The sequence below is a fragment of the Limulus polyphemus genome, unplaced genomic scaffold, assembly GCF_000517525.1.
Source record: "Limulus polyphemus unplaced genomic scaffold, Limulus_polyphemus-2.1.2 Scaffold2100, whole genome shotgun sequence".
Classification (NCBI taxonomy): domain Eukaryota; kingdom Metazoa; phylum Arthropoda; class Merostomata; order Xiphosura; family Limulidae; genus Limulus; species Limulus polyphemus.
Genome location: NW_013667710.1, coordinates 5,948 through 31,655, shown reverse-complemented (window position 1 = coordinate 31,655; position 25,708 = coordinate 5,948). Strand labels below are relative to the sequence as shown.

The 25,708-nt window shown below is 31.3% G+C and overlaps 1 protein-coding gene across 1 annotated transcript in view; it reads right to left on the bottom strand.

Annotated features, from left to right (window-relative positions):
• Window positions 1–25,367, bottom strand: part of LOC106465946 (BAI1-associated protein 3-like) — a 58,821-nt gene extending 33,454 nt beyond the window's left edge. Inside the window, exons 1-17 of the mRNA XM_022393903.1 lie at window positions 25,132–25,367; window positions 24,560–24,604; window positions 23,568–23,645; window positions 20,463–20,544; window positions 19,371–19,577; window positions 17,406–17,509; window positions 16,971–17,094; window positions 15,857–15,981; window positions 14,944–15,034; window positions 13,948–14,004; window positions 13,343–13,440; window positions 10,995–11,046; window positions 10,367–10,399; window positions 9,906–10,060; window positions 7,222–7,345; window positions 4,555–4,557; window positions 1,457–1,525 (exon numbers count right to left, since the gene is read on the bottom strand). Of these exons, the coding sequence (XP_022249611.1) occupies window positions 1,457–1,525; window positions 4,555–4,557; window positions 7,222–7,345; window positions 9,906–10,060; window positions 10,367–10,399; window positions 10,995–11,046; window positions 13,343–13,440; window positions 13,948–14,004; window positions 14,944–15,034; window positions 15,857–15,981; window positions 16,971–17,094; window positions 17,406–17,509; window positions 19,371–19,577; window positions 20,463–20,544; window positions 23,568–23,645; window positions 24,560–24,604; window positions 25,132–25,367 (1,683 nt within the window). The remainder of the gene's footprint in view (window positions 1–1,456; window positions 1,526–4,554; window positions 4,558–7,221; window positions 7,346–9,905; window positions 10,061–10,366; window positions 10,400–10,994; window positions 11,047–13,342; window positions 13,441–13,947; window positions 14,005–14,943; window positions 15,035–15,856; window positions 15,982–16,970; window positions 17,095–17,405; window positions 17,510–19,370; window positions 19,578–20,462; window positions 20,545–23,567; window positions 23,646–24,559; window positions 24,605–25,131) is intronic.
• Between the last annotated feature and the right edge of the window lie 341 nt (window positions 25,368–25,708).

Genomic DNA, 25,708 nt, shown 5'->3' with positions numbered 1-25,708 from the left:
ATTTTAGTTTAAGTAAAACGGTAATATATATATATATATATATATATATTATTGTTTCAATTAAATAAACGAAAATAATGGACCATATATATAGTTTAATTATCTGTTTCAAAAGGAAAACATATTTAATCCAAAAGTAAAAATATAGGATGATGTAACAAGTTTTGTGAAACAAAAGACAATTAGTTACGATGATGTCCGAAACTTTTACATGTATTTGTTTTGTTATTTCCGCGATATTTTTATTCTGATGACACGAAAAGTAAAAATATTAATATATTCAATAAAGTTAATGAGACCTTAAAATGGAGACTGAAACGTTACCTATAAAAAATTGCACGAATGCCAAAACGTTTTATGTAAAAACCAAACCAAACTTTTTTATATGATTATCAAAACATTGTCAATAAGTACTCATAAAACTTTAACATATGGGCCAAATCTTCATCGATAAGAATTCATGAAACTTGAACGTGCAAACCAAAACATTGTGAGATAGCGAATTCTGTTTTTTTGTTGTAGTTATGGTTTTGTCTATCGTTTATTTATTATTCCTTCTATCGTTTAGTTTATCTATGAATTTTTAATTACATTAAAACGCTAACTCACCTTCTTGCTGATCATGTTTATTTTGAGTAAATATGCATGCATTGTTAAATTGGCACCAGCTTCACTAGTGGTGACGTACAGATATTATTAATGTAGCAAAGAATTATGTAAATTTATGATCACATGAGATGTAATCTCGTGACCTAAGCAGTGAATAATTATCCTGCCATAAGGTTCATAAACTGAGTCACGAGATAGTTAGTGAATTACTGTTTGTCACTCAATAGCGTTATTAGATAGTAAGGTGATTTTGAAATTTTGTGTTGTTGTTTTTTTGTTTGTTCGTTTTTGGAATTTAGTTTTTTTCTTCTCGTTCTTTTCCTGATTTCATTACTTGAAATAATTAATATTGATATTTATATTTTATTGTTCATTAATATTTGTATAATGTCTTAGTCAGGCACGTGTTTATTAACTATGCTAAATTTTACTCCAAGTATTGTTACAGTTTAATGAATTGTTTCTTGAAGCGGCGTGATATTTTAGACCGTTACAACATCATCAGTAAAAATGAATAAAATTTAATATGTGAGCCAAATTTTCGTCAGTATGAACTCGTGAAGTATGAACATGCAGACCAAAATATTTGTCAGTAAAAGCTCATGAAGTTTGAACATACAGGACAAACTTCATCAATAAGAACTCATGAAGCCTGAAAATGCAGACCAAAACACTGTCATGAAAATTTTGGGAAACCTTAACATGCAAGGCAAAACATCACCAGGAAAAAAAAAATCTTGTGCCTCAGTATGAAACTCAAAATCTTGGCATATCTCAGAAAACAAGTATATTTGAAAGGCTTAGATATGTAAACGGTGAGCTTCAGGACGCTCTCAAATAACTTTACCTGAGCAAAACACGCAACAATGTCCACAGAGGAAGTACTGTACTTCACTGAAGAATCCACACTTTGAATCTGGGTGAAAGAAAATCATTTCGACATTTCATGTAACACGTCAAGAAATTATACAAGTCTAATAAATGAAATTATTATTTAAGCAACAAAAAAGACGAAGTATTTAAAAAGATCTTAAAACATAATCATGATTTACTCTCCCCTTAGAAACAAAAGAAAAAGTTCCCCCAAGTGTCACAGCTGTAAGTCTTAAGGTTTGTAACGCTAAACTCCAGATTTCAATACCCATGATGCGAACAGCACAGATAGCTTATTGTGTAGCTTTGTGCTTATCTACAAACAAACAATAGAAAAAATACAAACAACTATTAAGTTTTATGATAATATTTTGAATAAAATACACTATGACATATTGAATACTCAGATGAAGAACAGTCCCATCAATCAAGAAGAAGCCTTGCCATCATCATATAGGTCTTAAAACTGGTTTATAATGAATATCTGTTCTGCTTCTATTATACATAAATTCCATAAAAATGTTTCTAACATGTGTTTTTTTAGTAAGTTGTACGCATCAATAACTTCATTTATATTCTCATTGATTTGTACTGTATTTGCTCCCAACCCGCGTTCAATAGCACGTATCTTTAGTAATGTATAACAAAAGAAAAGTAAAATTAAACTACACGTTTTGTTAACATAACAAACACAAGTTTAAGTTAAAAGATCACGAAGGGGTATATAAAAACTTAAAGTTGTTACCTTAGAAGTTTAAGGCAGTAAGTTTTGTACAAATATATATTTAATTATCACGATACATTAGTATTAGGCCTACTTCATATTTAAATATTACATACTTAACTAATCTGGTATCTTAGGTACTGGTGTTTAAAATAGGCCTAATACTATTGTCTCATGACAGTTAGGTTTCTAATCATTCTTCGCTTGTACACACGATAACAAGTATATTTTACAGAAGCTGTTTTCTATGTAGCCACATATTACCACAGAAAATTATAACGACAAGTACTGAAAACTGATATTCAATAAACGAATTAATCAAGCAGGATTTGTTTATCGCATTCGAAGCCTTACACTGCATTTTTAAGAGATTCCTACACAGCTGATTGTTTCTTAGAGATTTCTTTATTTTTACTAACAAAGAAAAAAATCACTGGCCTAGTAATGGTGTCATATATTGTATACATTAAGCCTGTCAAAATCAGATTCGTTTTTGATAGGTTTTTAGTTACTAATCATCATACAGTATTATCAATCCGAGAGAAAAATTCCTCTCTGAAAACTTTAAAATAGCATTTAATAACTAGCTAGGTTCTTAGCGGGTTTTACTCAAGAGAGTGCTGTAAAAAAAGGCTTAAAAACTAACAACTCTCTAGTCTTTTAATGAGTTTTACTTGACATGGAAAGGATTAAACTAAGAGTAAATAAACATATAAACAGAAACAACTATGTATGTAATATGCAGAAAACACGCACAACATTGTTGTTGTTGCTATAAAAAGTTATCAATTAATTTGTAAAAACACTAAGACAAACAATTAACAAATCATTGTTTTAAGTATTGTAGTTTCCTACAGAATATTATCCAAGTTTGATTAAGTTCTTATAATGGAGATATTTATACTTGAACTTCGAGTAAGTATGCGACTTCATTTAAAAGGGTGGTGTGATTTAATAGTAGTATTATTCTCACAGTACTATCACTTAATGTTTGAGCAATAGCTAAAAGAAAAATTAAATTTTATTTAGTGTTTCCCTCCTAAGTAACATTCAGTTTGTCACAAAGTGTTTTGTTTTATAGAGTTTATCCACGTCATGACCGTAAAACTCTTAGTCAAGAACTTGGTCTCTTCATGACCATAAAACTCTTACTCGAGAAGCTAGCCTCGACATGACCGTAATACTCTTACTCGAAAGCTTAGCCTCGACATGACCGTAATACTCTTACTCGAAAGCTTAGCCTCGACATGACCGTAATACTCTTACTCGAAAGCTTAGCCTCGACATGACCGTAATACTCTTACTCGAAAGCTTAGCCTCGACATGACCGTAAAACTCTTACTCGAGAAGCTAGCCTCGACATGACCGTAATACTCTTACTCGAAAGCTTAGCCTCGACATGACCGTAATACTCTTACTCGAAAGCTTAGCCTCGACATGACCGTATACTCTTCCACCAAGAACTTGGTCTCTTCATGACCGTAAAACTCTTACTCGAAAGCTTAGCCTCGACATGACCGTAAAACTCTTCATTAAGAACTTGGTCTCATCATAACAATAAAACTCTTCCCCCAAAGAACTTTATCTCATCATAACAATAAAACTCTTCCCCCAAAGAACTTTATCTCATCATAACAATAAAACTCTTCCCCCAAAGAACTTAGTCTCATCATAACAATAAAACTCTTCCCCCAAAGAACTTTATCTCATCATAACAATAAAACTCTTACCCCAAAGAACTTTATCTTATCATAACAATAAAACTTTTAACCCCAAAGAACTTAGTCTCATCATAACCATGAACTTCTTCACTGGTATTTTTATACACTTTACAATCACGAAGGAATTCACGCAACGCGTCAAGACCCAAAGCTTCTACATTTCTCAAGTTAACCCCGTTACAGCAGAGAACTTTTGCTCTAACGCGTGTTTAGCAATTTCAAGATTGTGTCCTTTTTCCCTGTTGTGTTTGGGTCATGACCTTGAAATTTACTCTCACGAGATTAAATGCCGTTTGTTAAGCTGTTTAAAGTGTTAACGTAAATAGCAGAGTAATTACGGAATTAATTACTGACGAAGTCTGAAATGACACTAGAACAGGAAGTACTAGGTTTCGTAATAATCAGGCATCAAGAATACGCTACATGTAATGATTCAATGACAGGGCAAACAAATCTGGTATTACTTTAACGATGTAGAATATTTAATATCATTTTAACCCTAAATCAAAATATTAAATTTTCAGCTACGATTTGATTTAATTCAACCAATTCTCTACAGAATCTCTCTGCCAATTATTTCATGTCAGTAAACACTTTAAGGAAAACTGTATATTTGAAAGTTCTTACCTTCTTGTTACGTGCAGAGCCAAGAAAAACGGGAAAAATAAAACAAAACTTAGTTAATATCCTTCTGAAACATATTAAACACTTGACAACATTGTAAATACTCTAATGGTATGACGCTTCTTTAGAAAATCGTGAAAAATACCGTTTAAGACAACTGAAACTTGAACTTCGTGGAACTTGTAAATTTAAACTTTGAACTACATTGTAAATTTCCACGATCATTGGAAAAATTAAATCCTGTGGTAAAAACTGATTTTTGTGTTAAATCTACGGAAATCGTGCGAAATTTCGTACAATTTATAAAATTATCTCTCTTTTTCTTTTATGGTGAATATATAGGAATAAATTAACTTTTAGACTGTGACAACAAACGTAAGCTGTTCTTTTAATACTATTAATAAGTCCCCAAAAAGGTTTTAAGTAATCTAGGTTAGTACTTTTAATTGTTCAAGTGTTGGTATCTTGTCTATTGTTTGTCTAAAATTAATTATGACTAGAATATAATATAAGCTGTTTTAGTATTGTTGCATTGTTCATAACTGCAATAATGTTGTTTCTAATAAATTAGTTAAGTATCTAGATCTAGTGAGTTATTTATTAAAATCCAGTGAATAACCTTTATAAAACACTATAAATTTATAAGGATATTTAACCAGCAAAACGCATAGAATTGCGCCAAATCCATTCCTGAAATCTAAAATTTTAGGTTGTGAGGGATTCTTCCACCAGACATTGTTTTTCACAGCAAGTTAATCTTCTCAAAGTGATTTGTAATAATGTTTTGTTCAGATAGCATGCGCTTTTCGTGCCTAGAAACTTCTTGGACGGCTGGGTGGTAATAATGAATTCGATAGTCTGGTAACACTGTTTATTAACTATCTAATATCAATGATAGAAAAGTTCACAAGATAGATAGATATATGTAATAATTTAGAACTTGAAAATAATTTGTGGAAGAATTAACCTATTAAAACACCGGCTGGTGCACGTTCTTAGAGTATAGCCTTCCGAACACCAAAAAAGCACAGATAACCTTTGTAAAACACCATAAATCTCTAGGGCAATTTAACCTCAGCAGACTTAGATACCATTTTTGGCAATATTGTGTTTAGGTATGAACTAATTACTATCACTCTAGTGGGCTGGGCGTGATTTAGTAGTCGATGTGCCAAACAATGAACCCAAGGTTCGTGGTTCTGAGCTTAATTCCATTGTAACTCAGTCTTTACGGCCTAATGAAGAGCGTCTGCCCAAAACATTACACAAAATAAAAATAGAAAACGTTTTTATTTAGATGTGTAGATTTGTTCTTTATTATCTTTTATCCACGTTTTTCTTCTGACGTCTTGCGGAACAACACTCATTCAAGTGTGTTATGATAAAACATTGTAAAGAAGGGCTTAAATATATGTATAAGCGCTACATCTTCAACGAAAAATACAATAATAACAAACAAATAAAAACATTGGGAATCTGGAATTGATTAAATTAATGACAACAGGGAGTTGATGTTTTTATTTAGTGTTGGGTGATCAATGAAAACGGAGAGGCTTTCATTTAATAGAGTTCGTAATCTCTGTGGTTCTGGAGTCGAGAATTTTAAATTTTTCAAGAGGGATGGGATGGTTCTTATTTTCACTGTGTAATGAATGCAAGACTCAGATGGATTAGCTAGCTTTTATCCCCTTCTAGCTGAAGTTCCCATGTATTTATTTTATTACCATCATCTTTATTTTTTCTTTGAAGATGCAGCGTTCATAATTATATTTAAGCCTTTCTTTATAACATATCAAACATATGTATGCCGTACCTTATAGTACACTCCGTTACACTGTTATCGTTTAAATCTGTTCTTTATAGAATTTTGATTGTATAAAAACTACTCTCTTAATAGCTAACGTTGTTTTTGTAGTTAGAATATTGGGAACTAGCTTTCTGAGTTTTAACTCCGATGATGGAATTTAACGAAACGTCTGTAATTAAAGTTGTTTTTTGGCATTAATATGTTTTTAATATTTATTATAAAATAAAAATCTTATTTCTATAGTAAGTACTTTGGGGCTCGAGACTCTGCAAGTATAACTACGGTCCTAAACAAAGTGAAATCACAGACACAATCTTTCAGAAAATCTTTAAACTAAGTAGCTGTTCTTAAACAAAAAATATATATTTGTCATTCTACTCAACAATTTATTTCCTCAAAGTAACACTGAGATATTGTTCCAACAACTCTAAATTACACTTATAAAAATTCAATAACACTGAGATATAGTTCTAAGAAATCTATGTTGCACTTATAAAAATTCAATAACACTGAGATATAGTTCTAAGAAATCTATGTTGCACTTATAAAAAATTCCACGTGGGGACAAAAGGTGTTATACATTATATTTGTAGTTTAAGTGTTGTATTATTATTATTTGGCTTAGTTAAAGTAAATTATTCTAGTAGAAGAAGAGTCAGTTCGTTTTGTTTAACTTTGTAACAAGGTCCTACAACAGAACAAATTCCACTAATGGATGTGAAAATCGAATAACTCTTGTTAATAGCTAGAACTGCTGCCTTTATCAGTCGAGAATAAATGAGGCCAGAAAAGTCTATGCTAAATAATGTTCCACTGAGATTTCTTCTGACAGCAAAGAACGCGCTTAAGTATATGGTCGTCACCTTATCTAGCTCCAATGCTTTCTTCACTCTTTCTTTGGCTTTCAGCTTAGCAACAGTGAGCCATAAGTTGATGGCGTCTGTGAACCATGTGTAATAATTGGATATAACGAGATGTTTCTTGTCTCTGTGAGGATAAAAATATTAGTTATAAATTCAATAAGTTACAGGCTTTCAACTTAACAACAGTGAGCCATAAGTTCATGTCATTTGTGAACTATAAGTATTAATTGGACATAACGAGATGTTTCTTCTCTCTGTGAAGACAAAAGATTAGTCACACATTCAAGTAGGTTACAGGCTCAAAATAACATTATAAAAATTAAAGGTCTTGATGAACTAAAATCGCAAATAGTATGTATCCTATATATATATATATCAATTCATTTAGTGCGTTACTACCATCTCTTTTGAAGTGGAAGGTTGGACACGTTTTATCCTTATTTTCTACATCTGTCGTCATTTGCAGCGTTTTCTATTTATATCTCACGTGTCAATTATATTGTTAGTATACCTCATCTGATATTTTTTATTTTAGTTGATCAGAACATTTAACTACAAAAAAGGAACCTATGGGTATACACCATAGTTACATCTATAGTGTGGTAATATGCTTTACGTACAAGGAGCTTAGAATCTTTAATACTACAACCGTACAAAGAGTTGAGGATCCTTAAAACTATAGCTACTGTAGAGCTATCTGTCCATGCAAAGAAATTAGAATCGTGGCAACAATGACTACTGTAGAATTGTGTACTACACGTACGAAGAGATTATGATCCTTACAGCTACAACTACAGTAGCGGTATACTACACGTACGAAGAATGATATGATCCTTACAGCTACAACTACAGTAGCGGTATACTACATGTACGAAGAAATGATGATCCTTACAATTACAGCTAATGTAGAATTGTATTATACGTACGAAAAGATGACGATCTTTACAATTATAGCTACAGTAGCGGTATACTACACGTACGAAGAAATGATGATCCTTACAATTACAGCTAATGTAGAATTGTACTATACGTACGAAAAGATGACGATCTTTACAATTATAGCTACTGTACAATTATACTACACGTACGAAGAGATGTTGATCCTTAGAGCTGTAACTACTGTAGCGGTATACTACACGAACGAAGAGATGATGATCCTTACGTTACACTTACTGTAATATTATATTTATACTTACGAAGAGATGATGATCCTTACAATTACATCTACCGTAGCAGTAATCGTTCCATACAACGAGGTGAGAATTTTTACATTTATATCTATTGTAGAGATATTCCACATGTACGAAGAGATGAAAGTCTTAAACATACATTTATTGTAGCGACATACTACTACAAGTACAGATTTATTGTAGTGATATACTACTACGAGAACAAATTTATTGTAGCGACATACTACTACAAGTACATATTTATTGTAGTGATATACTACTACAAGTACATATTTATTGTAGTGATATACTACTACGAGAACAAATTTATTGTAGCGACATACTACTACAAGTACATATTTATTGTAGTGATGTACTAGTACGAGAACAGATTTATTGTAGCGACATACTACTACAAGTACAGAGTCACGGGGATCCTCTTCTTGTCTTATTTAGTGTAGCAATATTCGAATGGTGCGAATGGAAAAGGTTTTTTTACACTTATTCGAGCCGTCTCCAACCATTATTATTCTTTACACTTACTCCTACTTTAACGGCATACCGAACACACTGAGAAATAGGGTCACATACAACCGTGTATACATTAAGAATATGAAGTTCACACAAAAAATCAAGATAAGCATAACCAAATCTACAACAATGGTACACAGGGAAGATACGGATTCGTACAACTATGTAAACAACAATGGTATAAAGCTCATAAGGGAAGATACGGATTCGTACAACTATGTAAGCAACAATGGTATGTACTCTTTACTGTTGTGGTCAAAGCTGCTTAGAGCCAATTTAGAATACGTTTTCCAGTAGCACGATCTATAAAAGCATGATCTTCTTTTTTTTCAAAGTGTTCAGGTTTATTTGTTTGGTTTAACTCCTAGACAAGCTCCGATCATCCATACTTACTCTGGTGATAATTTGTATGTACATGATAAGGATGATGGCTTATGAAACCTTTTAGAGTGATATTTTGTTCTTCGAGATTAACAGAGATTATTGATGAATGTTAAGCTACTTATATTTTGTTAGAAGACATTCATACCAGTGGTTTATGAAATCTACTCTGGTAATATATATAGTTCGAAGAGATTAAAATTTATGGTTTACGAAAGTCTCTTTGGTAATTTTTCATCCTTAAAAAGTTGATGACTACATTGATAAAATGTGCTTTGGTACTTCTTTGCCTTTTTAATTAAGTCAAAACGGTTGCTAGCACCTGCTATAATTATTTTCCCTTGGACATTAATTAAATATATTACATGAAACTTATTTTGTTCTTAGAGGTTAATAACGACGGTTGGTGATAGGTAGCTTGGTAAACGCTTATCCTTATGAATTAACAAAAGTAATTGATATACTTCTTTCTCGCAATTAATTTTCTCTAGAAATTTATAATAATAGTTAATGAAAGACTTGGTTTGTAATATGTTGTTTTTAGAGCATAACGGCAAAGGACTATAATTTCAGACAATATTAACAAAAGTTGATGAAACTTACTCTGATGGTAGTTTTTCTTGAAAACGGACGAACTCCTGGAGTGACATATAGAGTTCAAACTTAGCAGTGCTTATATTTATTTGAGTTTCTTTCCCTCCATCTGCCTTCGAAGTTTTGTTTCTGCCTTCTGCTCTCTTACAAGTGGTTTCTCCTATCTAGAGATAACATTTCTCCAATGGAGTTTGTTTTACCCATAAAGACTAAAAGTGTATTAGGAGACCATAAAACTCTAACCCTAAAACACATTACTGTTTTATAAACTTACACATTATTTAAACAAAAAATATTAATTCAAATCAAAAGTGTTTTAATACCTAAGATATGTTTAGAAAACTGACTTGAATTTTCAGCAATCTCTCATATTCATAAAACCATATTTGGAAAAAAACATTATGAGGAAACAAGAGACTGGTTTCAGAATGAAAACGGTTCAAAAAACTATATGCCATGATTAGACATACCTCATGTAATTTCTTGGAAACATGGTCCGCTGACTACACACCACGCAGCGTGTAACAAAAGATACTCTATTATTTATTGATGACATTTAAAACAATCAATGGGGTTAGGCTGTAAGATTATAACTTATCTTAAGTAGTTGAGACATGCACGTTTTTCTTTAAAAACCGGATAATATTTCAAATGTTACAACACAGTTTATCATATATTGCTCATACGATGAACTGTTTTCCTAATATGCTTTGATTTTATAACATTTTCTAAACATGATATTTTGCGAACTGAAATCTATATTTTAACGGAAACCGAAAAAAGGTATTTTATTTCTCTTACATATATTAGTTTATCAAAAATGTTTCTTAGTTCAACAACACGTTTCAAAACACCTATATGTTACCACCTTTGTAAATATTAAAAAATGCCACGAATCAAATTTATAAGGAAAGGCTATCGACACTGACAAAACTTTATAAAGAAAATTTCATGTTCAATTCCATTGTGAAATTTAGTTCGTTCGCGACACGTTGGTTTTAATAGGTAGTCATTAAAATGTGATGTTCTCTTTATAATTATTTCGTATTAAAATAAATGAAAACTGCTACAACCCATAGAAATTACAAGTAAGCTTACCAGTTTTTCTAAGTTCTTATAAATCACACTTGTATAGTTGACTTCGACATTGCTGCGAGAAGAAAAAAAGATGCTCTTGCCTATGAATTTCACTTTTTATAACATTAATTAACATAACAATGTTAGACTACTAAGGAATAAAACAGGCTACGGTTTGTTTCAGATTTTTTTAGCAATGGATATTAATTTAATGGATTAATCAATATTAAAACTAATGCTCAGTTGCTAGAAAGGTTAAATTGGAATAGTTACCATTAGGTAATTGCAATGTTTGTTACTATAGTGACAGACGTGGTTGTCATTAACACTTATTAAGCCTTTTAAAATCATGCTTTGACAGCAAGGATATCAATACATGTTCTGGGGCATAGCTTCAATATTTAATAATTGATAAACTTGAAGTAATTCTATATGTCTTGCTTTGAATTTGAATCAAAGGCAAAATTCAACGAAAAAAAAACAAGTAAAAAAAGAAAAACAAATAAACACGATCATATTCAGTGTTCACTGGTTTCATGTTTGTAAACTTACTGAATCAAAAAAACTGCCTACGGAAATAGATAGACAGTAAGAAATCCGTGGGCGATTATTTTAACACTACATGAATAATGGATGTGCTATAGTGAGACAAAGAAATAGTGCAATATGTGAGGCCTGTGTTAGAAACAAATCTTTCTTTAAAAATAAACAAAACATTATTTAACACTTAATTATACTACAGTGAAAATCTGGAGCTAAAACGATCAACATGTCGATGTAACTCAAACTACTACGAACATGAAGACCTTGGAAGCGATTAGTTTTCGATCCGTACGAGAAAGTTACAAACAAGGTGGAGTTTGACCACAAGCTAGCATAATCTCTCGTCTATCTAACATATTCTCAAAAAGAAGTTCAAACACTATTTATGTATATGCTGCATTAATTTCTGACATTCTTATAGTTTAGTTACGATATTTAAGGAATTTTTAACAGAAAAGCGCCATTAAAAACCTCACTAACACTAACTTTACTGGTTTTCATCGGAACCAGCTTTCTTGAATACGGCGGTGCACAACAGAAGCTGAGTAATAAGTTTATCGTACTGAACACAAACTAACAAAAATCAAGCTACAAAGAAAATATTTATCTTTGCTCTTTGTTGCCATGTTCCACCAAAAATACTTTAAACTAGTGTATTTAAAACTTTAAATTGTGTCTTTACAACCCAACAGTTACTAATAAGAAATGAAACCTTCCACGAGTCTTGAACTTTAAGTGCAAGATTATCCCTCCCATATTACCATATTTATTTGTTACAAAATAAATATATTTTGTGTGTTTTATTGCTTATTAAGAAACACAAATGTCTGTTTTTCAAAGTTTGAACATATTTCTTGAGATTTCTGTTTGTTAATATTTAAAATGAATTGAATTATGAGAAGATTAACATCTTATATTGCACGCAACTGTTACGTCTGATTCCTTTCCAATAAACATAACACTAACAGCTAATTAAAGGGCGGTATACAGATTTTCTGCGACTATAAACAAAAATATATTATTGTATATGAATAAAGCAGATACATTTTTAAATGCTTTTAAACGTGACAACAAGCGTTAATCTTCTTATTCCTTTATATAAATCCTTGTATATTTCAACTGGAGTTAACGAATTGCTTCAGAAATTACTTCATGGAGCTAAGGGTGTTATTATATAAAGATATATTTTTATTTTTATACCAGGCTGATATCATCAATAACTTCTGATCAAAGCAAACTATTAAATGGATAATAACTAAAATAACACAATGATTAGTGTACCTAATTTAATATATCGGTCTATATAATATCATAAAACAAAAACGTATATTGATGGAACATTGTTTCCTCACGAATACGTTGCTTAAATCATCAAATTATGAAAAATATATAATGACGCATCAGCCAAGTGCCCTCACTATTATCAGTAATTTCGACAATAATCATAGAATATCTTACGAAAATGGAGAATATTCCTAAATCCATATACTAAGCTAACAACGTAAAATAATTCTCATAATAAAGATGTATATCATAAATAAGTTTGTATTTTAAATATATTCTACTTTAATTATGTTTTTAGTTTAAGTTTTTATTTGCATTTACTAGTTGTTTCATTCAGTTGTTTTTGTATAAGTGTATTGGTGTCTTACGTATCACCCGACGGAAATTATTACAGCATCATAAAACCTATAATTAAATCCATCTATAAGCTGTTCAGATTAGTATGATTCTAGATTGTTATCACAAGTTTATGAGAGCAGCTTTTCACTTTTCTCAAAAACTCAAAGATATTACATTTCGGAATAGGTCCATGAGTATCTTACCTTTCAAAGACATGATCGTAACAATTAGCACCTTTTTGTACATCGGAGTTAATAGAGTTGACAAGTTCGATTAATCCATGAAGAATGTCCTCTACCGTCTGATCAAGAAAAAAAATTATTAATTTATCAATAAACAATCTTTGATTACTTCAATAAATGTTTCTCTTCTTCGATCCGATAAATAAATGATTAAATTGTCATATATAGTTTTCGATGTTAAACAATTTTGCTTAATTTATAAGTTGTTTCTTCTGTTTGCTCAAATAAAACTAACCTAAAATGAGTAAGTTAATAAGCCTTACTTATATATAGAAATACTGGTTTTGCAGAAGTTTTTAAAGAGAACTGTAATGTTTTATACGCATACAGGGAAAAGGTAATATATTTAAAATGTGTAAGCAATGTATGTATGTATTTTCTAGTAATTCTGTAAAGCTTTACTGCGTTTTTCATAAATATTGAACATGATGTTTAAAGAGTTACGTAGAAGACGAGTTTAGAATATTTCAAAATAAATAGAAAATATTGCAATCGAACAATCCTCTTCTAAAAAAAATCAAATTATTTCTAAATGATCTTGCTAAACAAACACTTTATCAACTTACTTGTGCCTTGGATTCATTAAAGGATATTATGGTGTCAAACCACTCTAATGTTCCTTTCTAAGAGCAAAGAAAGACATTGGTTTGGTTAATAGAAACCGCTAAATAAACTACAGATAACATGACATAAAACTCTCACATTAGCTTTATTATAAATCTAATTTTTTATACAAAAACGACAAAGTTTTATTATACAGGTTGACCATCACTAATCCGGCAATCTGTAATCCGGTACAATCAGTAATCCGGCACTAATTTCGGCTAGAACAATTTCAAATACAGTAAAGCAAGATACGCGCTATTAGGTAAATACTTTAGTCTCGCTTGAAAGTTTTCTTTCCAATATTTTCCAATTTATTTGATAATTATCGTTTCTTTATTAATCAACTTGTACTATTTTATGGGATATTTTAATTTTAAGATGAGGTGGTTAGCTAGTGGGTTTGGTGTATTCTAACTTAATAGATGGCTAATCCGGCAAAATGGCTAATCTGGCACCCTCCCGATCCCGATGATGCCGGATTAGTGATAGTCAACCTGTATTATATTTATTACATTATTTGTGAAACTAATATAAAGATAATACTGTTCGTGCAGAAGTTGTAGTTGTTTCGTTTAATGATTAGTTTTAAAATTTATGTTCAGTCATATCTTATTTATTTTTGAATATTTTTTCTACTACCCAACAGTTTGTCTAAACTTTACTTTCTGAGAAATTAATAATTTCCTGTTCTGTATTATATACTTGCTGATTTTAACACTTCAATACTCTTATTGTTTGAAAACTCATTTATAAAAAGTTTTCTATATCTACCTTCACTAACCTGCCTCTCAAACTCAAGTACAATATGTTTCGTGTACTAACTCTCTAGAAATTCGAACACGACACCATACAGTTTACGAAAACTTTTCACTTTAAGCATTGAAGATACGGTATCATATGTTCTTGTATTAGATTACAGCTTCAGGATTTTTAGCTACAAGTAGAGTTTAAGTTACCTTCAGTGTATTTATTATCTCCACATGAAGGGTGGGACGAAAGGGGCAGCAACGTTTAAAAACTTTCATACTGTGAATCAGAGCGATGCATCTATAAAGAAATAAAGAAGATACGGCCATTTCTTAATGAAAGCTTTATAATCTAAATCCAAGATTAAAATGAGTAGCAAAAAAAAACTATTGGTTGAACTGTTATCTATGATGCAGGATGTGTAGTGCATGAAAATAACTGTTGGGTCGAAATTCAAAACCTTAGAGACAATGATATACAGATACTTTAGATGATCAACTATTATTATTTGACATAAAACGCGACACTCGTTACCAACTGCATGTTTTTAACTGCGTTTTGAGATTCAACCCAACAGCTCTTTTCATAACTACAAATCCTGAATAAAAGATACCACATGAACACACACTATGTTGCTGCTTATTATAGCATTTAATTCCTACAAAAGTCAGTAATCAATATTCCAGAAATCATTAGAGTAAAAGCAAAGATTTTTCTAAAAATATTCTGTAAAACGTCATTTAAAATACTTATATTTAAACTAAAAAGGAAATAATACTCCCAATTCTAATGTAACCGTTAGGATATTGCATTCAATTTCACAAGAAAACAAAACATATCCACTTGAGAAAGCCAGGTGATTAATCATGTGCATCCTTGACATTTCTTTTTATTTGCTTGGGGTAGTATTGAAGTTTCTTTGTTCAAAAACAAACTGAGGTGATATTCTAACTTCTACACTTCTGAGTTGTTTAATGTAATCCATGTACTCACATGAACAGTTAAGCAGGTAATTCACTATATAGCATTAGTTTCGTTCGGTACATATCATATTAATTATACTCACAAAAGTAAGTAAGCAACTCAATTTCTAAGCTGATTTAGTCCCGAAGTTGTACTTACTTGAGCAAATAAGTAAATTTGTGCTGAGCCTGCTTGTTGTTGCATGGAAATATTTCCCGGTGTTTGCGGACTCGAGCAAGACAAAAGTCAATAAATAAGTTGAAGGATTCGACTAGTGCGGCTTCCTTTGATACACAAACAATATTTTAATACGAAAATTACAAATAACGTATCATTAAACAAATAACTCTGTAAGATTACTTTGTTCCACTGAGATAGAACGTATGAGTGGTGCATCTAGAAGTACAAGTAAATAAAGCTTTAGTAACAAAATACATTTCATACACATTTTTAATATTCATGATCAGTATCCTCATAAACTTTTAACTTTAAATTCTACTTTTTCCCAGGAGACAAATTATTTAAATATATTGACGTATTTCTAATCTTTCAATTTAAAATTGACTTCTTGTTAGCCAAACGAAACAGAATGTATCACGCAGCTCTTCCTTCACCTAATATTTCACTAATTGGGACTATGAAAATCAGATAAGTTAACGTATATCTACATTTATTTTAAAAATAGTTTTTGGCAACAATAAACTGTTTAGATGCAATACAATATCAGTTAGTTGTAGATTTTACAGAGACATATCAGTTCAGTTTGTTTGTTTTTAAGCACAAAGTCACACAATGGGCTATTTGTGCTTTACCTACCATGGATATCGAATCCCGATTTTTAGCGTTATAAACCCTCAGACTTATCGCTAATCCATCATTTGATTGAAAGACTATAACTAAGCTCATATTTGTTATAAATCAAAAACTATTTTTCATTACATAATAAACAGTAAAACTTCTCTGACTTTTTAGATCCAATCTTGAATTTATGTTAGCGTTATCATTTCATTATATAATTCAAACACTTTAGCTCTCTTTTAAGAGTAATGATTTAATCAAACTACTCATTACATTTATCATCCATAGTGTAGTTCCGCGGTGGGTCAGTGGTAAGTTTTCGGACTTATAAAACAAAGTCCAGGGTTTGATTCTCCACGGTGGATAGAACGGAGATGATGCATTGTGTGGCTTTATGCTAAGAAAAAACAACACCTGCAACCATAGCGTGTCAGTTAATTAATCCACGGTTAGAATCATAGAGTAAATGTCAAACCTCGTCTTTACTGAGTTGAGTCTCTGAGTTGTTCCACGAAGTGTTAAAATCCTCCAGCAGTTCTTTTAATAAAGCATAATCCAACGAAACCTCCATGTGTTTTCTGGCGTACATTATCCAACGACTGAGGAGAAAATGGAACTTACAACACAGTATATCAACATAAAGCAGAACGGTTAACAGTTCTATTTGAGAAATATTGAGATACAATGAAATAACACAGTTCTGAGATGAAACCAGAAGGTTATTCATAAATAATCTTTACGAGACCTAGAAATGTTTCTTCTAATCTCATAGCCAGCGGTCCCCAACTCTCATAAAAGATCAGAACAACGCTCACAAACTAGAAAAAAGACCTCATATGGTTTCCTATAGTTAGCAAAGAAAGCATAAAACACTTTTAAGTAACATGAATGTTTAAATTAAAATACATACCAAAGTATTTTCTGTAGTTCGGTTATATCTCCTTGGATGGCATGCTGATGTAAGATCGTTAGTGCTGGTGTTTGAAGATCACCTGCCCACGTGTAACTAGGACCCTTTTTTTGTCAAACAGAAACATAATTCTAGCCGATATCAATTTATATATATATAACGATTCCGTAATATCATTATTATTTTACCCACACTCTTATCTCATGAAATAAAATACATTCATAAATTGTAGTTCATCTGAGGCTCCTGTAAAAATTTTGTTGCATGTAATCAAAAATACTAATAAATTAAAAAAAACTTTGTAAATATACTAAAAACTATTGCATTGGGAAAGATTTGCGCTAATTAATTTACTAGTTATAATAAATATTAAAATATCTTAAATCTTTCGAGTAAAGGTGTAATAACGTAATAAGTTTATTTACATGGTATATTCTAATATAATCTTGTTTCTGTCGTTCCAAAATCTTTAATAAAATAACAATTACAGAAATATCAAAGAAGCTGTACTGTATAGATTACTTACAAGGAAAATATATTTGTATGTTACAGTTAATCAAATATTATCAGTAATATTTACATATAAGTTAATATATTCTAAACAATCTGATATGCATTAACTGTTAGTTAATAACAAATAATGTCTGTAGGTATGATTATATATTGAGAGTGTTGGTTGAACTTCATAATGAAAAATTCGGTAACATAATATTATGTACATATATCGTTATCTTAATTTTTAGTATTTATACCCAGATTTCAATGCAGAAGACAATGATTCTTGATACATTAATAATTTCGTCCACGAGCGAAAAACTTTATACATAAAAAAAGTACCGTACTATAAACGAAACAAACGTATAATTCTAATACTGCATCATTTTTCTGATATATCTGTCAGATTATAAAACAACAAACAGAAACCATTTTAAACGAAGCTGTCAAACACACATTATAAGCGGATTCATTAAAGTCTCTGGGTATTTGCGTTATCTGGATAGTTTGATAATTTATTTCGAAGTAATTACATATATGGGAACACGAATAAAACGAATCCTTTGTTAATTTAATTAAGCATATATTATAAGATAATGCACGAACAGATTTTGACAATTTAACTAAAATGTTGAGATCTGTCAAATTTAGAAAAGGAGAAATGTCAACTTTTCTGTTGAAAAATGGTAGGATAATATATCAAGCCTCGTTTTTATATCATTCTAAACAAACTGAGCACGCGTAACGGTAATATGAAATTAATATATAAGTTAAGTGAGTTTCAACTAGAAGATAAGATCAGTTCTCAAGACACTGTATCAGTCATGAAAACTAATTCAACTCAAAAGACACCTGTCATCTGTGTTCGAAGAAAATGAGGTTGTCCGGAAAATATAAATTTTGACCTATAATAAAAACAACACAAACATGAAAGTAACACATTTAATGATTTAGACATATTGAAACACACGGGTGAATTGTGAAACCCACAGTGGTGTGTTTCATTTTACTTCTTGCTGATAACATTAAGTTGCCTTGCATATTTAAACAAAAGATTTCCAGTGTTTAATTTTCTGTTCAATTTACCTTTTCAGTAAGTTTATTTCGGGGTATAAACACGCTTACAACTGCATATCAGCCAGATTTTACTTTTTCAGTAAGTTTATTTCGGGATATAAACTCACTTACAACTGCATATTAGCCAGGTTTATATGCGGCAACAGAACTTCTATACACAATATCCAAAATTTTAAAAAGATTCATTTGTTTACTATCCTTCGACCCTCATTCAGGCCAGGAAGTTACAGAAAAATATTTCACACTATCAACTGTATGATACTGTGGGAGAAAGTTAGGTTTATGAATATGTCAGATTTTGTATGTTCAGATTTTAAAAATCAACATTATTCCTGAAGTATTAAAATAGAAGGATGGTTTCATTTATTAATTTCATTTTCAATTTCTACAAACCTGGTGATTTTTAAGTTCATGCTCAATAAATAACCATAGCAACTCTTGATGCTCTACGAATTCTCTCCAATTATCTTCGTCAGCAGTCACCATTCGATCTTCTCTCGTTCCCAGGCTCAACTTTAGTCGTATCTGTCCCTGAATTGTTGACCGAGCAGTGCGTCCTTGAAGAGGGAAGAATTTGTCCAAACCATTTGGAGGAATTTCCTGTAAAACCACCAGTTTTATCGAAGTCTTACAGCATAAAAATATATTATGTACCTATTAATATACATCGATTAAATGGTTATTATGCTTTAATTTTCCTTAAACATATCATTTACGCATTTTTTTTTAGCCATCGGACGCATAAATTACATTATGAAAATAATGCTTTACATCTCTTATTTTCAACTCTTATGGGTGTGGTAATAAAATATTTGCACATAGCACATTTTCACAAAACATAAAGAGCGTTTTGTAATAACATATCGACAAACAACGATTTATAAGCGTAATGAAGTGATTTATGTTGGGGGTACCTGAAAAATACAGACTAATGTCCTGTCTATACATGTAGAATGTTCTCCCCCAACTAATCTCCTTCATTATCTTATAAATCGCTGTTTGCCAGTTTATGATTATATTAGCATAATATGATTCAATACTGAAGCGTTTTGTAATACTATGATATGAATGTGTTCCTGGATATTGTCCCAAAACATGCAATTAATAATCTTTTTTACAAATCTAGTACATACCTCCAAAACTTCCAATTCCTAAAACAACAACAATTTGGGATTTAATGAGGAAAAGCAGTAAAAATGGGAATCATTTCATTGTTCGTTTAAGCATTTTTCAGCAGAAGTTCCCCTAAATAAACCCAACTACACATTCTGTTAATAATTGTAGTTCATCTACCTGTGTATTAAATCTATTATATGTATCTATAGCAAGTAGTTGGGAATTCTTTATAACCTTTCTATGTCACAAACACCTACTACTATGTTTTTATATCATAGACATAAGATGATTAATTACATATAAGGTTTCTAGTTTTAGCTTCTGAGAGTTTTAGCTTCTTAAACTGGCAATGATAAATTGTAATTATACCTCCACTGGTATTGTGACACAACCTAAGAAGTCATCAATATTTTCTCCACTCCTGGCTGATTGGTAGATCTGTTTGAAGTATCTATATAAGACACAGAATTGTGAGTATTTACTATTTCACACAATTTGATATATTTTGAACATTAACTTAAAGTTGTATAATAAAAAATTGGCAGTACAGGCAAAGCTTCGAACACAATGTTTCAATAAATTAGTATTTTATTGACATTCAGAACAAAAATTATTTTAAAGTAAATTTGATTGTGTTTATTGATAAATGTATCAATATCAAAATAAGCATGATATTGGGAGTAGTATATATAATAATTACAATAATCCTACCCAACATCTCGGAGAATTCACTTGTTTATTTTTAGAACTTTCGCGCAGAGCTACACGATCGCTACTTTCACATAGTCGTTCCTAATTTTGAGAAGATAAATTGGATGGAAGACACCTAGTCAACAGTGCCCACTGACAACTATTGGACTATCGAATAATTGTATTTGACTGTCACTCTTATATGCATCCATAACACCAAAGTGATAGTTTTGTGGCAACGAGACGGGAAGATAACCCTTAGATATATAATATACATACATATAATATATAATATTTGCATGCCACTAGCCTTAAGGTAACTACCACCTAATTTCACATGTTTTAATGTTAACTGTGCTGGTGCATGATGACGTAATCATTCAACAAAAGACCTCCATGAGCTTTTCTTCAGAAGCTTTCTGAAGGGAACTCATTTAAGTAAATGCTCCCCTCCCCTATGGAATGAAGCAGTTTTCACTAAAAATACAATGCTTCATTTTTTATTTTTTGGCCTTTATCAGTATATTGTACTTAGTTTTATTTCACATTTTAACATTTTTTGTCTTTACTCTTGATTTCGTTAACACTCAGTCTACGAGTCAGAGACCGATTTCAGGAGAATTAAGGGGGTTACAATTTAGAAATTAGTGTCACGGTTTTCGGTATTCAAGTTAGAACTAAAAAAAAGTACTCCAATAACGGGCTTGATCGATAACCTCAAAGAAACACGCTTTACTGCCAAAATAATTCACCTTTGAATAGTGTTCGGCCACGAATATTCGGAGTTTAGGAGCTTGGCCGGACTGTGTTCAGGCATGTACCGCAATTAACCACATTAAAGCACCAAGTAAGCTTCGTTGAGTTTTTCTTTCGGTCATTTCTGTTGATAGAACTCGTGAAAACCGTGGAGAAAACGGTATATAGAGCTGAAAAAATCAAATGTTGTACTACGCAACATGTGCAGCCAATACAGTGTTCAGTGTTGGGTTCTGTATTAGTGAATGGGTTTTACTCCATCGTAGCCTGGAAACTAGAGTGAATTCACTTACGCTGTTGAGCAATTTAGGCTACAGATATCGCAAGTTCGAATCTCTATTCAGAAATGAAAAATGTAGTATTGGAAAGCTTTGCTTATGAATTAACCCACCAAACGTGTTTCTCTGATTCGTTGACTGGGTGTTAGAACAAAGTATAAATGAATATTAGTAAGCATTTTGAAACAACTGTCACTAGCCAACCTATCTTATAAGGAAACGGTGGATAAATCATCTGAACCAGATCAAGTGATTAAGTATTTTTTTAACTATATAAAACAGCCAAACTCACAATTAGTTTATAATTTTGTAAAATTAAAATATACATTGTTTCATTAATTTATTGCAATGTATTTAAAAGTTGGCACTATATATTTCTATATTCAAATCTGTGCTTACAGAAAGATGGTAAATGTATAAATGGATGATACTTTAAAATGATTTATCATTTTCTTTAAATAAATGACCTGTTATTGTAATTGATAGTCCCATTGAAAATGGTTGATTAGTCTCTACCACCTTAAGTAACTTTAGCCAATAGTTAGAGAACACTGAATAACAATAGTCAGGATATAACTGAAATAAGAATAAAGTAGTAAAAATACTGTGATAAGTCTAATAAATAATTATGTAAGTTTCATAATAATTAGTTTGGTTTGTTTTGAATTTACCAGTGTAAGATTAGGGGGAAGGCAGCTAGTCATCACCACCTACTGCCAACTCGTGGTCTACTATTTTACCACTGAATAATGGGATTGATCGACACATTATAACGCCCCCACGTCTGAAAGAGCAAGCATATTTGGGGGAGGGGGATGAGTATTCAAATCCGCGACTCTCAGATTGCGAGTCGAGCGCCCTAACCACCTGGCCATGCCGGGCCGTCACAATGAAACACACCTGCTATAGCTAAGCCCAATAAACAGTTTCTTAGTATATTTATTGTCTTCAGTCATAGATTTTGTTCTATTTACATGTGAATATTTTTGAACAGGAGACAAAGAATACCTCCTTCAGTATTAAAACAAGAGGGATTCCTCAATAGCCGCGGCACTTGAATATTTTTTGGCAGGATTAGAGTAAATTAATCGATTAGACCTTTATTCCCTTTTTATTAGCTATATCTTTGTGCTTCAGCAAAACCAAGCGTAAGGGGCGCGTATACCTGATTCCGGTTTATTACTCATCAGGATTTATACCAGTCTACCCTAAATTGAAATTATTTTAGGGAGTATTAGAGTAAATTAACCTATGAGACCCTGGGCGTGGTAAAATACATCAATTAATAGGGTTTAACTTTCTTAGTCCTAAACTGTAATTAGATCTCAAATCGGCCAAGAGATGACGGGGCTATTAGCTAAAAGTTTGTACTTGAAAAAAAAACTCGGAGCCGTTCTATGAGCCGCTATGCCGCGGCTAAAAAAAAGGTAAATTCTCTGGAAGTATACATATGTGCGTGTATCCTTTCTTGTAAGCAATAGACGTTTCATTTTGAATTAGGAGCTTGAAATGTAAAGTTTGTGAATTAAAATATTCGTCTGGTACAACTTAGCAAATAAAGTTCTCAGCCTTGTCTCACACAAAGAGACAAGATTACTTATTCCAATCTTATGTACATAATTAGCTACCGTTTCACTTGATATCCATAATAAATAAATGATCTCAAATTTATGACATCCAAAGCGTGATTATTGTTATGGTCAACTTTGGGTATATGCATAATAATTGGGTAATAAACATCTAAACTAACCTTCCCAGACCCTTCAGACCAGATACTTCATTTAACTTGCGTGCAGCGTCAAACACGGATGTTTCGTCATCGTGGTCCCTATAAGCAACCAAGATATTTGTAAGCTATAAGAATTAATAAGCTTCAATCTTATTTACCTAATAACCAAACTAATCATTCTCTTATCTTTAGTATTTAGTTTAGTAAATACTTTTAAAAATTACCTGCCATCTGCTCATTAATGTGACGAGTTACCCTCGACAACAATATTATATACATATATATATAAACCTCGTCATTTAAATAAGTGGATGATGGATAATTCTAAAATTGACATAATTTGCTTCTCAATTCAGCTTTTAAATATTCCTAAAGAGCTAATGTAATTCCATATTCTATGGTAATTTAACTGAAATATTATCAGGCACGATTAAAGCGAAATGAAGCACTATTTTTTTTAAATATGTAACAAAACATTTGCCAACATCAATCACCTTGTATCTTTTCCAGACATTTTATGTATGTCAAGAATGTATTTTAGTTACTTATGTTCATAAACCTTTAAAAAAATTAAAGTGTAGGACAAATTGATCGAATTCAGGTACATAAAGATACAATATGCTGTTAATATTTTAAAAATAAATTAACACACCGGCTTTCGTAATATCATACAATAGCTAATCTTTGTGAGGTATTCATTCCTGCATTGGAGTTTTAGAATTCACGTTAAGTACAAGATTAACTAGGCTTTTCAAAGTGCTTAAATTTTTTTATAAGTTTCTCATGGTTTTAAGAATGAGCGAAAATCCTTATGCCCCTTAAATTCTTAGCTAGATAACATTAGACGAGAAAGTGATTCGCGTTTAAAACAGTTTTTGGGCCTGAGCAACTAAGATATTTCTAATCATTGAATATATACTAGAATCGGTCACTTTCATAAAATTCATATTTCATTTTCCTTGGGTATTTTGTAGCAAACTATCTTGCAAATAAAACATTAAAACTGCTCTTACCATATGTCGAGATGCAATTTTTCGGTAAAAACATCGTCTATATCCCTAAAACAATACATACAATAACTAAAAACACTATAATATAATCTGCATATAATATTTTAAAATAAAGTATAATCTAATGATACACAATGTGGAATATCAGATAAGAAACTACTAGAATTATCTTAAACTTCTTTTGTATTTTTAGAGTCATTCAGATTTGTATGATATATCAATTTTGTTCATTAACTTATCTGCAGAAACAAGTGTATTCATGAGTTTAGGTTATAATATGATACTTAATATTTGTAATTGTTATAAACATATTCTGTCACGAGTCCGTTAGCTTTTAGTCTTAACCATTTTGTAGAAAATAGTTAGTATTTTTGTAGTCCTTAAATGTCTATTTAAAAACACATTTTTATATTATGAGTTTACTTCATAAAATCATAACGTTAGGCCTATCGAGTTCATGTTGTTAGAAACAGATACTGTAAGGGATGATAATGTCGTATTTGAAGTATCTCTACAAATACATTATTCCATGAGAGAAAATAATTCGCTCTGCACGTATTGATAATTGAACTTACAAGCGAAACTTTTCGTTCCATTTAGGGTTCAACGTATGAGGTTTGACGGTGGTGGTGCGAATAAATTTTGCAGGTAGATTTTCTGTGGTACTGTTGCTCCTGCTTCGATCTCTGCGTTTGAAGGAAGCACCAAACTTCCTTAAACCTTGACGTCTGGGACTATTACGACTTCGTTCTCCATCCTCGTCAGAATTCCTTCTGCTCTCCTGCAAACCTCCAGCTAATATTCCTAACATACAGTAGGGGTCGCTGAATCCTGTCGAATACGAAGCAATTAATTTGCCGATACAAAATGACATGTACAACATGAATAAAGTGCCTTAACAGGTTATCCAATAACACATCGAATCAGCCGGGAATTGAAGTCATGTCTTCAAATGAATCTAATAGCTAATAAAACTGTCCCGTCCTTCTAAAATATTAACGAGTCAATAGATTTTTTTTTATTAGAATTTGACTCTGAAAGAAATAATAAGTGCTTAATATGCCACTGATATGCTTTTGATTGTTAAGATTAAGAAAAGGAAAAAGGATTGTTTTACTCACCTTTTTTATATTATATATAAAATTACGTTTA